At 39.5% G+C, this 14,325-nt stretch overlaps 1 protein-coding gene across 1 annotated transcript in view; it reads left to right on the top strand.

Annotated features, from left to right (window-relative positions):
• IPO8 (importin 8) overlaps positions 1-10,250 on the top strand; it is a 39,222-nt gene extending 28,972 nt beyond the window's left edge. Inside the window, exons 21-24 of the mRNA XM_014307033.2 lie at positions 424-629; positions 2,043-2,279; positions 2,956-3,072; positions 3,760-10,250. Coding sequence (XP_014162508.1) covers positions 424-629; positions 2,043-2,279; positions 2,956-3,072; positions 3,760-3,857 — 658 coding nt within the window. The 3' untranslated portion in view covers positions 3,858-10,250. The remainder of the gene's footprint in view (positions 1-423; positions 630-2,042; positions 2,280-2,955; positions 3,073-3,759) is intronic.
• The last annotated feature ends 4,075 nt before the right edge of the window (positions 10,251-14,325 follow it).

The raw sequence follows: 14,325 nt of genomic DNA, 5'->3' as shown, positions 1-14,325 counted from the left end.
GCTCTTCACTAATAGTTTTTGCCAATTTCCGTCCCTGAAACAGTACTGCTATCAAAGCCAAGGCAAATTAATTTTCCATCCTATTTAATAATGATAATCTGTATCAAATGCTTTATTAAAGACAAGATAGTCTACATAATTATTAAACAGTATTTATTTAGCATTACAAATTTTGCATTTGGTAATCAGAAAAAGTTGCTCCAGGAATTTGACCAATGCTTGAAAGATGTTTAATTGTTCTTGGACGAGTACTTTTCAGTGGGAAACTTACATTCAGAATGAAGAAAATAGTTTGTGTAGGATCTTTGAACATAGACTTTGAACATAGCCTCTGCTACCATGTCAAGCACCAGGATTTTAATTTTCTCTGTATATCCTTGCAGTGAAAAACTGGCTTTGTCTAACAATTGTGTCTTGTTTCAGACTCCATGACAGAAAGATGTGTATAATAGGACTGAGCATCCTAATGGAATTGCAGAACCGACCACCTGCAGTGGATGCTGTGGCTGCCCAGATTGTTCCTTCAATCCTCCTCCTCTTCTTGGGCTTAAAACAAGTGTGCGCCTCACGAGAGCTCACAGAACACGAGGATCATGCTAAAGATGAAAAACACTTTGCAGAAGATAATGGTAAAATCTCCCCTTTTCACATTGTGGATTTTGTCTGGATTTAATTTAAAGGGGGTAAGAAATTGCAGTTCATTTTTAAGACTCATTAGTCTGCTGAAAATAGCTCGGCTTACTGGGTGCTTGAAATACCATCTTAGGAGTTGATTTTTCCTCCCAAAGTGTAATCAAAATGTTTCAAGGTGTAACAGCTAACATTTTTGAAAGGGTAGTATTGGTTCAAGAGTAACTTGCAGGTGTACTCCTCTGGGTTGTGAATATATTGTCTTCTCACATAGGCAGCAGGAGTTTGCCAGGACTCCACTAGGTATATTTTTACTTCCTGGAAAGAAGCTGTTCCACTACCCAGCTGTTTGAAAGACCTTTTTGAATGAATTTTGAAGGAGATCCTGGCAGATCGTCTTTGTCCAAATGGAAAGTTGTTTGCAGAGTAAAGTTTGAGACCGCTGAGGTTCCTTGAGCACACAGGCCTCTAACCTCTGGGTCTGCCAGAAGAGAAAAAACATCAAGGAATGCCTTACAGAGGGAATTGAGGGGTGGGAATTATCCACAGCATTGCAGGCAAATGTGTTTGACAAGGGATAGATGTTTTGAGGTCTGAAGATCAGATTGGATGTAAGCAGATTATGTAATCCACTCACCTTTCACCCATAATTGTTCTGTAATGGAATCACAGAATTCTTCTCAATACATAGGAATACAGTATGGAAACAGCACAGGAATGTTCAAATCTCTGTCCTGTGATTCAGTCCCTGCTTGCTGCATCTATAGTCATCTTTATTTTTTCTAAGCTCTTAACAGAGGAAGAGCTGCAGGTTTGGAAATGAAGGGTTTGGTTTTTAAAAATCTTGATTATAAGTTAGAAATGCTTTTCCTTAAGTAATAAAAAGCAGTATTTAGAATTGCAGGTTATAGTTGCATTTAATTCAGGGGGTCAGAGTTTCATAAGCAGAATGGAAGGTAACACCAACTTAAGGTGTTCAAATAAGGCAACGATGAAGAAGAGAAGGCATACAGTTGGTCTACAGATGGATTTCTCATGGTTTTATGTGCATTTGTGAATTTGATGCAAGTCTCTGTAATTTAAAAAGCAGAGTGATGGACCATTTCTTGGAAGACATTTCCTCAAAAATGTTGGACCCTACAATTGCACAATGACTCCATAAATGAAAGAAGAAAAAAGATGGCAGTTCCACATTCCTCGGGTCTGCGTAGAAACAAAAGTTTAACTGATCTTGAATGTAGGAAACATTTTAACATTTAACATAAGACTATTAAGGATTTTGGGGAAGGGATGTTAACAGATGGTCCCCTTTCCAGGCAAAACCTGGATTTACTAATTGTTTTTAATTCATCAGTCATTGTTTCCTTACAATTTTAAACTTTGTTTTACAAAACATATCAATGCTTTTGCAGAAGAGATACCGAGCGATGAGGATGAGACAAATGAAGTGAGCCAGGCAATGCAAGAGAACCACGGTGGAGGAGGAGGTGGCAGTGCTGGAGGTGGAGAGGAAGAGGATGAGGATGATGATGATGATGATGACTGGGATGAAGACGCATTGGAGGAGACTGCTCTTGAAGGGTTCAGCACACCTCTTGACCTTGAAAATGGTGTTGATGAATACCAGTTTTTTACACAAGCACTTCTGAGTATGTGTTTGCTGGCTGGCAGAATGATATAACACAATGGAATCATGTTTTAATTTGGAGATGTTTATGGTCATCACTGGGGAAAATACTTTTCTTTGTTATGAGTAATGGTTTAGATTACTGAAATGGTAAAATGTGATCTCACTTTCTAATGTTAGTCCTACAATTTTTTGGCTTACTAGTGCTGCAAAAAAAAAAGGTAGCAAATACAGCGAAAGATTAATTCTCTTCATGTTCTGCCTCAGAATTTTTCAATCACAGCCTAAATAAGTGGGGCTTGGGCACTAGAGGGACTTGTATATAGAGAAATATTTGTCACCTTCTTGATGTTAATGGAGAAATTATTTTCTCCCTTTCCTGTTTCACTAATACTGTTGCTTTTAGTTTTCATATGAGTTTTAAACGAGAAGATTCAATTCACATTGTCCATGAATAATGGCCGCATGGTTAACGTTCTGTTTTAGAAAGCAAAGGATGTAATTAAGTTCCCCAAAATGGATTGCCTCTATTAGAGTGGGAATTCTGTGCAAAGAAAACCGACAGGAATACTGATCTTGTTTTGCAGTGCAGATTCTGTTTTAAAACCAGCCAGAATTTCATGTGTTTCAGTTTGTTATTCTGAAATGAACTTGTATGTAAGCTGATGGTCCCTTTTCCTCCATTGCTGCCCTGACAGCGGTGCAGAGCCGGGATGCAGCCTGGTACCACTCCCTGACTGCACCACTGAGTGAGGATCAGAAGAAACAGCTGCAGGAGATCTACACATTAGCAGAGCACCGGAGGACTGCTGCAGGTGAGTCACTTCCCTGGGCCCCTTTCAGCTCTTGCAGAGATGTTGGAACTGCTTCTAATCTGTAACAACCACCTCTGTGCTAATTAACGTTTTCTAGGAAGCGTGAGCAGGATATCATGATTACATTATTCCTTGCCTGGAAGTGTGTGTTATTCAGAGTAAGTTTGCTGTTGTTTCTAATTAATTGCCTTCTCATTGACTTGTGCTGTTGTTTTTTTTCAACAGGGTACGAACTAGTTTTACACAATCTGACATTTGAAATGAAGAACAAATTAAGGCAATATCTATCAGTAGCCAGGCATTTGATGAAGATTACTATCAGTTATTATGTGTTTAACAGTTTTCTAACTTTTTAACTACTTATGTTGCCTTGCAGTTAGTGTGAGATTTTAGATGTGTAGAAAGCTTGCATCATGGAAAATAAATTCAAATTTAATCAGAAAGAATAGTGTAGCATAGACTGACTTGTTAAAGGATTAATTTCTCAACTCTGTTGTAGAGGTGTGCACATTTATGCCCTCAGAAAAACCTGAGGGTAATTTATTCCTGTCATTGCATTTAGGGAATGAAATTTTGACTCAGCTGAGAGTTTTTTCCATAACTTTGTATGCATAATTGAGCTGGATTGTCTCTTACAAAGGTGTTCTCTGTAGACTATTTCTCATATCCTTTTTCTTTGAATTCTAGAGACTAAGACAATAGAACAACAAAGTGGCTACACATTTGACAACAAAGGACTGATCACAGCATTTAATTTTGCTGGAAATACTCCCGGTGGCAACTGAAGGATTGGCTACAAAGGTCAATGGGAAGGGTCTCATCATTACATTTTCTTGAAATCATCGTGACTTCTGAGTGATAGGGGAGGGTAATTTAATGCTGCTGAAGGTTTCTGGGAAATAGCAGTGTGCTTCCCCCACCAGAATGCTCTTTCTAACCAGCTACTGTAAGGTACAAATTCTTGTGGTGTTTTTATAATTTGATGGACTGAAAGGAAATGTTCGTCCTCAAGGAACCTGGATGACCGGGAGGGACCGGGCTGCATCTAATTGAGTTGCACTTCTCAGGTTTTTGCTGTGCAGAATTGATAGATTCGTATGGATAACAGTGCCTTCTGTTGTACATGGATTGCCTGAACAAATGGATTTTGGAGTGCATTATAATTTTTTAAGTGTAAGGACATTTCTTGATACACTGTAAGCCTTGGTTCCATGTTTTCCAATCACCTGCTTTTTACTGCTCAGTTTAATTGTTTGTTGGTTGCATACAAATTGCTGGATTCACAATATTAGCACACCTTCCCTATTTGGTGCAGACCAAATGTATAGAGAGAGGTGTCTGTTGGAGTTTCAGAGCAAACACTGGTTATGTCAAAGGGTCTTAACAAAATGGCAGATTTTCCCTTGATGCAGTAGTCTTAAATTATTTCTCTTAGCCATGAATTCAATTTGCTTGAGTTACAGTGGCTTGCCTAGCAGGTGGCTACCCTAAATCTACATCAATATTAGCTCCTGCCTGGACAAATGGTGTGTCCCTCTCATGTAGATGTTCTACATGACAGCTTATTTCTGCTATTATTGATGAATATTGGCTTATACATGGGATAATCTCTTCTGTTTTTTTTTATTCATTACCATTCCAGTGGTAGTACTGAATAATGTGGTACAAAATATTTGCAATATTTTATTTATTTTGATAGAAGAAGAACAGCTTCAAACTTACTTCTTACTGTTACACTCTGTGATTGTATTTCTGGTCTGCATTGCAGTTGGTTATTCTTGTTCCATGCTAAAATTTCTTCTGCCAGATTTTTTTCCTGAATTTTGAAGGCTGGTTTCACCACTGGAGGTTTAGACTAGATATTAGGAATTATTTCCTCATGAGAAGGGTGGTCACACGCTGAGACAGGTTGCCCAGGGAAGTGGGAAGAATGAACATCCCTGGAAGTGTTTAAGCAACACGTAGATGTGGCACTTAGGGACAGGGTTTTGCAGTGAACACGGGGTTAACAGTTGTACTTGATGACCTTAAAGGTCTTTTCCAACCTAAAGAGTTCTATAGGACAAGGTGTTTGTGGAGAAGTTCATTTAGAGAGGAAGTGATAGCAGTACTAATTTGAATAGGTGCCCCTCCTTTAGGTCTACTGGGATCACAGTGGTGTAGCAAAAAGCTGTAGGGGTGCTTTAGAATGTGAACTTTGGATTTGAGATAAAATGTTTAGACCAGATTTTGTCTCTGTGTTAATTTCTTTATGATTTAAAAATATTCACCAATCAGTTTTTAACACATACTAATAATCTATTTCTTTACAGCAGTGTCCCAAATAAAAAGTCAAAGTCTTTCCCATACCCCATCAAATTTTCCAAAACTACAGTAAATTACAGACTGCTGGCTCTGTCAGTGCTGAAGCTTTCATTTTGTTATTATTTTGTGAATCTGATAAATCTGAAGCATTCTGTGCCTTGGCTTCTGGAAAAGGCCAGAGGATCTCTGCCCATTCCTTCTGGAATTTTCCTGGCCTGGCGGCTGTGGGGCAGAATGTTTCCTACACTTTCCTGTTTCCTGCACCTTTTTGTCAGACTCTAAGGCTGTTTCTGTGCTGCTGCTTCCTCTTTATTTTTTTTTTCCCTTCCTCTCCCCAGCAGCTACAGAGTAAAGTTGGCCTGGTTCATGTAGGTTTTTCACTGATGCTGCTTAGTTCATAGCACAGTGAAAATGTCTTGTTTTTAGGCCTGTTGTACATGTGGAAATTGTGAGAATTCCAGGGTCTGTATTTCTAAAAAAGAATGGTCTGTTGAGCTGCACTGGACAGGCTCTTTAAGGTCAGGCAGAAGAGGGCCAAGATATCCTTTGAATGGGATATACAATATTTTGAATGTCAGTTTATGAAAATTACAGGTCACTTGCTAATTTAGGCCTGGGAGTGTACTGACTGAGACAGTAAGTAGGAGAGCAGTACATCCAGTTTGTTGGGGAGTTTATCAGAAACCACAGAAGTTTTGAAATCATTCATGAATTTAAGAAATAGTTTTTGGAAGTTAAGGGCATTGGTGACTTCTCTCTTACCTGTCAATTGAAGTTAGGTATTAGGCAGGTAAACTGTTTAAGTCCTTTATTATTTTATTAAAAGAAACAAGATTGTCAAGTTGGGTTTCTTTCAAAGCCCATTTGCCTTCTCTATACTGGTGTGCAGAGTAGAAAATGGATTTATTTTTCTTCTGCTAATGAGGTTGCTTGCACTCTCACAGGCTTATATTTAGGAGTTGATGTGTTCAAGGTAAAATCTGCTTTTGCATAGCATCATCTTGGTGTCACTAAGCTGAACTATGGCTGCTCCCTAGTTCTGCTTCTTGTATACTTTTCAAATCAGCTGCCAAGAAAATTTCATCCAGATGTTTCATACAAGAGTTTAATCAGCATTGTGGAGTTGGGAATCTTTGTTGTCTATTTTGCATTGGGGTCAGAGATGTCTGAGGGAATGGCATGTAAAAAGGTTAAATGCCTTTCCCTTCCCAGAAGATTCATGAGCAAATGTTTCTACTGGCAAAAGCAAATGTTAATTATTTTATTCCTTTTTTTTTTTGAAAAGGGTTTTAATCCAAAAAAATTTATTGGGCTCTGGCCTCCACTTTAACATATGGTTCTCTTTTAACATGATAAATACCCATTTGTACATGATCATAAATAGGTAATGGATTTTAGGTGTTTCTTTCTGAGCTGTGTCCAGCTTTGTACTACATTAAAGGGAGAGTACCACAAATGTGCATTTACTGTCTCGCTTTGAACCGAGGTAATCGTGGAATATCAGATATCAGCACTGCCAACCAAGCATGATGTATTTGCCATTGGAAGGATAGAGAATCATGAATGTATTGCAAAATAAAACAAAGGGTGATAACTGGTGACTTACGTTGCCCCATGCCCATAATCCCAAAGTGTAAAGATGATCTGTGTGGGCACCACAGTGGCTTTACATAGGAAATTAGTGTAATGGAGGTTGTAATCATAGCAAATGGGAACTTACATAAGCTGCTTTTCCAGATAAAATTAACTGATCCTGGGTGTTGAACTGCATATGCTGTTTTGTCACTTGTGAAACGAAAATAAGAATTGCCACGTGTTTTGGCTGCCTCTTTTTGCTGTCTCTCTTTCAGAACTGAAGTACATTGCTTGCTTTTATTACAAAGCAGAATCTTTAATCACAATGGCCAGCTCCAGGAAGAGTGCAGAATATCAAGCTGAGGAAAAGCCTGGAAAACCCCAAACCTCAACAGTCCCCCAAAACCCACATGTGCACAATCTGACTGAAATGAATGTACTTTGGGAGTGTTAATTCAAAACATTTAAAGAATGTCACACAAAATGATATTGTGAGATTCTTTGCTTTAGGGAAAAAGGCTGCCTGTGGGGTGTGAGGGAGCCATGAAATGCTCTGCTTTAGGACATGCCCTTTGCCTGTGAAGTCCTGGCAGTTTGTGGCTCTGGATTCCATCATACATTGCAGAGGAGAGATGGTAGGACAGTAGAGATTTTTTTTCCTTACTACAAAGTCAGAGTCTGTCTTGAGATTGTCTTGAGCCAAAGGAATTGTAGACTACATGAATGATTAACTGTCCTGTTTCCATAATGCTTTCCTGTCTTTTTCTTTCCTCCTTTTCTTCTTTTGTCAGCCACAATGTTATTGGATATTTCAGGGAGTTTTCAAAAGACCTGAAAATGTAAACCTTAAGCAATTTTTATAAAATCTTTTTCTTGAAGCAATGCAATTTATCAGTTGCATTTCTTGCTGTAGAACAGTCTCCTCATTTGACATACACATATGATACAGAACTTCAAAAGCCCCTCACTTGTGCCTATGGTTTGATGAGCTTTTCTGTGATTTACTCCTTAATATGGGCACTTTGAAATCCCCATACCTTGTACTGAAATTTGCTCAAAGGATAGGCAAAAATGCACTATGTAATGGAGTACCCAGTCCTCATCCTGAGATATGCCCCAGTCAATCTTTTGTTAATATTTGGCAGTCTGGTGGTCAGTTCCTCAAGGATCTCTGTCTCTGACCGAGGACATTGTTCAAGTCCAAGAGGCTGTCTCTGCAGGTAGGCAGAGAATTGATTTTCCCTCACTGCAGAAAAGCATACAGCAGGCATGGCTATGAACTTCATGATCTTAGGAGTGAAAATAGCATTCTTTTCTCTGGGATATCAGGTTTTAACCCAGGTGGGTGGGATACAGTAGAGTTGCATGTTCCCATTGTGTTTAAGGAAGCCAGACACTATTCCAGATACCAAAAAGTCTCAGCATAAAACCATATCATAAAGGGGATGTGTGAGGAGGCCAAGCTGCTTGCTTTGGACACCTCTTCCACTGCTACTTCTTTTGTTAAACTAGTCAGGGAAAACCAGTGAAAAATGAAAGAAAATTAAAGCAGTGCTTGGGCACTGGACAGGCCAAAACTTTCCTGGTCTGTGGATCTATTTCTGATACTCACTGCAAATACACACAGGTACTCTTCAAATCCAATGTGCATCATCTGTATGGATGTCAGTACCCTGACTGACAGCCATGCATGAGAGGTGAAGACTTAATGTGATTTTTCTCTGGCAGAAATCAGATGCATCCCTTTAAAACATCTGGGAACTGCTTGTCCTGATTGATATGCAATCACCAACATGAGACACTCAGTGGGATTACAGTCTTAAAGATGATCAGCATGCCTCCTAAAGGGCTACTGAAAGTGTTCTTTGTCTAGGGAGCTGGCAGATGAACTGCTCTTGGACTAGAAGAGTTTTGGAGAACACCAATTCAGAGAGAATCTGCAGACAGATGTTGTTGTGATGAATTGGGAAAGGATCCATCTAAATTGAGGGGATGCTTTTGATATGATCTGAGATCTGCAGCATTCCCTATGTTGCCTAGGTCTTTTAGAGCAGCATCCAAGAACTTTTTCCCATGCCTGCCTTTGGGAAGAGAATGTGCTTGGGCAGCCCCAAATTTCGTGCAGTGCTTTGAACTTGAGATCAGAAAACAATTTTGATTACAAGTTGTTCATAACAGAAAAATGAGGTGGAAGTGGTATATTAATGCTAGAATTCTCTTTGTAGGCTGTATAAAGGTTCACAGTTTGAGAGTTTGGCTCTGTTCATGGTGGGGTAGGAGTTGAACTTCCAGATGCATGGATTTCTCAAATGTGAACACAGCAGTGTCAGCTGCAGGATTCACCTGAGACAGTGTCAGTCAGGGGCTGCCTGCTGGACCATCTGGATTATGTTACATAAAGTGAAATGCAAAAACTGTGAAACGACTTGATAGTTAAAGCTGTTGAGCAACAAAAATTTTCTTGAAATGAGATTTTAATATTATTCTCAGGTATGTTTTAATTTTCGTGTTTTGTGCCCTTATACAAAATGTAAAATTACTGCAGAACATAGAGGCCTCTTCATTTCTCACAGAACTGTTTACCATTGAAGGTGTTTATCCAGGAATTGTTCCTCATTTTTAGGTATTTTCGACATGTTTGTTAGTGAAATTGCACATATCCTCTTTCACCACTTTTCATGCACAGAAATCTTGGAAATGAACTTAACAAAAGGAAGAACAGTGCTTTGAAAAGAGAAGATTATGCATAAGCAGGTTATTTTTAGAAAACAGAAGAACTGTGGCTTCTGAAGAAAATATGAAACCGTCACTATTTATACAAAAGTGCATGAGGTAAAGAAATTAATGTAAGACAATACAAGCAAGACATGCTCTTTGATCACAGCTGTAATGTTTATTTTTCATTGCCAAACAATGTGTGACACTTACTTTTGATTGCATGTGCTGTTGGAATAACGCCTAACATGAATCACATGAAATGTTTTGGGGGCTCAAAAAGAGACCAAAGAGGCCATGCACATTTCTTTTGATACCAAAAGCAAGGAGATGAGCCCAGGACTGCTGTGACTGGAGGGAGCCTGCTATGTGCTACATTAGCAGATTGAGTTGCAGGATCATCACCTTTGTAAAAAGCCTGAAATACCAAACTGTGGGCTTTGAGGGCAAGAACTGACAAATGCAAAGCATGCATTGATGACAAGAAGAACCTCTTCCTAGCTTAAAGAATTCTGTACAGTGTTCTCTTAAGCTGTGCTGAATTTGCTTTAAAAACAGTAATAAATCTTATTGCTTAGGTCGAATGTTACATCTGTTGTGCATTTATATGGGAAGAATAATATTTCTTAAAAAATTGTAACATGCCACCTACCAAGGAGCCAAATCTCATTTTATAGCTGCTTTTCACACAGCCATAAAACTTCTTTGCAAGAACACCAGAGAATTCATTTTATACAAATGTGTGTGTTATCCAGAGTTAATAAGTGCATTTGTGTAGCAGTGTTTGTTAATCTCTGACCTGTGAAGGCAGCTGTTCACTTACACACGTTGGCTGTGAGAGAACATAACTGATGTTTGATGCAGAGCACCCGAACACAATCCTCAAAATATCAAACTAGTGAAGATAGTCATCTGCACCAGAGCTTCAGCCAGTCTGCTGTGCATGCAGTTCATAAAGAAGACACTGTTACCAGCTTTCCACAGGACAAGAAATAAATTTTCCAGGCAGGAACTGCAGGCCTGGTATTCATATCCGTGGAGTATTTCTCTGGTGGTGAGTTGCTGACGTAGCCTGTTTGTTAAACTGCACTGATTGATAATAGTGCCCTTTACTGTATGGACCCCTTCTGTGTGTCCTCCACAGTCTGTCTCTCTAAAAACAGTGCTTAGTGGTCTATGTTTTTGAACTAGGGAGGCTGAATTAGTGTAGTTTGCCCAAAGCCATTGGTCTATGTTTTTGAACTAGGGAGGCTGAATTAGTGTAGTTTGCCCAAAGCCATAGCAACGTGTTGCAGCTGGCATGAGAAATTAAAATTCTGGCTCTGTATGGGAGTTTTGCTATTGCTTCTAACGGAGCTAGGATTTTACCCATGCAATTTGCTAGGTCCTGGTGTTTGGATTACTGCTGATATCTTCTACAGAAGCTCTGCCAGAACATACTTAATTTATGAAATTGCTCAGCAACAGCGAGTTCCACTATTGAACTGCAATTTTAATCTGTCTAGCAGTGACACTGTTTAATTGTATTTTGTGTGGGTTGCTTAGTATGACAAGCTCTCCTGGAGAAAAATGGTTCTCAGCAGGGTGATGAATGACATCCCAATTGCTAATTCCCCTTGAGGCTTTGAAGTGAACCTGATGGATTGGAAGCAGAACTCCAGATGACTGGCAGTATCATCTGCACCATGTGTGAGGGTGCAGGCTGGGAAGCCCCTCTGCAGGTATTAACAAACATCCTGGATTGGTTGTGAGGTTGCAGGTTGTGATTGCCACTTCTAACAGGCTCTAAAGAGTATATTTGTTAGCCAAGTAAATATTTGGCTCCTATGCTGCCTCCTGCCCTCTGACAGTGTTGAAATTTTTTGAACTAGAATCACATTCTTAACCTGAATTCTAACTCCCAGTCTCTTAAAAGGGTAACTTGTTCCATTTGGTCCCCAGCAAGGGTGAAATAGGATCAGTGTTTGCTTTCTCTTGTTGCCAGGTATGTTAAATGAACAATTTAAATAATTTAATTACCCGTTTGATTAAATTACTGGGACTTTACTCAATGTCATACAGTTTCCTGGTGATTTTTTTTTTCTGGCAGAGCGCAAGCTACATGGTATTGTGTGCACATCAGGAAAACTCTCCATAGTCACATAAATGAGATTCTGAGCGAAATACAGAGAATGGAAAGGTAATTTCAGTATATGAATAATGGATTTTTTCCTTTTTTATTAAATGCATTGGCCTTCTATCTCTCAGCACCTTGTAGAGCACAATGTCCAACTACAACAACTAAGGATGCCTTAAGCAGTTTGTATTAAATAGAAATACTCCATACTGTCCTTTTTACACAACATACCTTGCCTGCCCTGAGAGGTTGTTGTGCAGAGTGTGGTAATGGGGCCAGATGCCTGCACCTTTGTGTAGGGATTTGAGCACAACCATGGGGCTGGCACTGGGCTCTCAGCAGCAGCTGTGGCTGTGCTCTGCAAGAGTAGTGTCCTCACAGGGAGAGCACATCCTGTGTCTCATGTTCCTCCTGCCATAAGGATCTTCCTGGAGGATGCAGGGGGTTAAACAGAACTGCAACAAGAATAATCGGAGAGCACTGCAGTGCATCTGACTGTGCACTGAACTGAACCAGTTATTGCCATCCTTTGCTATGTACAGACCACTCAGAAATGTGTCAGCATGAGGTGAGATTAAACAGAGACACGGAGTCTGGTTCCTCAGTGTGGCAAGGATCATAATTCTGCCAAACAAGAATCAACTCAGTTAGGGTGAACAGCATGATTAGCTCTGTTTCTATTATTGTTTTGAAGAGAAACTGACAAGGATCTCTCTGCACCATTGTGATGGAGGGAAAACAAAAAGCCAGCCTGGCCAGGAGAGAATCCATGCACAAGAAATAGCCTAAACATTGATTTCACTGGAACAGCAAGCATGGAAATCACTGCGAAGAAGAACAACTATTCCAGATGTTCAGTTACAGAATATTTATCCCAATGCATTGTTAATCTGATTTACTGATTGCATGAAGGTAGAGCTAAGGTAAAGAGGTTGCAGATACTCTGATCTGTAAGTACTTTGGAACTGGGGCTGTCTGAGCCACCAGGCTGGAGGCTCTAAAGGAACTTTCCTGGCTGCCAAAGGTTGTTGTGTCAATAAGAGAGAATTCTGCACAGTCTCAGGCTGCCTGCGTTATTGTGGTTCCTTCTTCTTAAGTCTGGTGAAGGCTCATTTGATTTTTTGTTTAATGGGATTTTCTATTGGTGATTGATATTCTCCTAATAAAATACACAAACCACTGTCACTGTGTGGCTGAAGTAGCAGCTGGTTTTGGTTGCAAATCATTCCTGGCTATCTGTCACAGAAGGAGTGCTCGTGTTAGTCTCTGTCTGCTCTGATTAGGCTTTGTTACCCTCTCACTTTGCCGTCTGTTCTGTAGCTTCACAATGCAGTGATCTTCCAGGGCATCAGGATGTTGCCTTAGATCTTCAGCTTCTGCTTTTTGTAAACACAGAAATTTTCTCACTTCATTGTGATTCTGGATTCCTCTGTCCACTTCTCACATGTGCACCTCTTGGGGGTTTGTGACTGTGATCTGCTGAATTAGGAAACCTGGACTGTGGAGTGGTGCTAGATTTTTCTGTCAATAGATACTTCCGAAAAGCATGGATCATGAGATTCTCTTACTGTTCTCTTCCTTTCTTTAGATACAGTTTAACATAAAATGTTTTCAAATAGATTTTGTGCATTTTTTTCAGTCTTTCAGGATCAAATTACTGAATCAAGGCCCAAATCCTTATATGATGAAATTCTGTAACTGTACTGCAGGTTGGGGAAGATACAGAAAACTTAAGGCAAACACATCCAAGATTAACTATGACAAGAAAAATAGAGTATTGCTTTGCTTAGTATTTATATTTAAAATATCTCCATATTTTTGCTTTGTTCCAGTTTTGAGCAGGGGAAAATTTAATTTGCTTCTACTTTTTATTTGGGTATGGAGCTGTAGTTGACTTTTAACTCTGGATTTTACTTTATGACAATATTGCTGCAGGAAAATATAGCACCAGCTACTTAATGTCAAAGGATGTGTGCTAGTTTATTTTGTTGCCATTTTTGTGGCTTTCATCCAAGGTCACTTGTGTCATGGGACACCTGAGTCCAAGATTTATAATGCTGCAGGAGATTGCCTAGCAGTACACTAACAGTTCGTAATCTAAAGACTTTTTGAAGCTATATTAAAGCACAGGGAAGCATTTTATCCTTCTCTGAATGGTTTCTGTTTCACAACCAAACTTTGTACAATAACATTTTCTTACTTTTTAAAAAATATCCCCCTTTTTGTTGAGGAAAAAATAGAGGGCAAAAATCAGCAACTGTGGACCTTTGAAGATATACAGATGAGCACTAGGATATGGCATGCTAGTAGGTAGATAAGGAAAAAAAATAAGCACACTACCTAGTTTTAGGCACCTAATTTAGATTAGGAGGCTTATCTTGTTAGGTTTTTGTTAGGAGAGTGAGGGTTGTGCTCCTAAGGCATCAGATGTCACCCTCTGGCAAAACCTGCTTCCTTCTCATAAAGCAAGCTCAGGGAAATGTGCCATCCATGTTGGGTGGGGAATTCTACTACTGTGAGTGCACCCCTGGTGGGTTTATTTT

Source organism: Geospiza fortis, unplaced genomic scaffold (assembly GCF_000277835.1).
Source record: "Geospiza fortis unplaced genomic scaffold, GeoFor_1.0 scaffold10, whole genome shotgun sequence".
NCBI classification, from domain to species: domain Eukaryota; kingdom Metazoa; phylum Chordata; class Aves; order Passeriformes; family Thraupidae; genus Geospiza; species Geospiza fortis.
This window is presented reverse-complemented; position numbering and strand designations above follow the sequence as displayed.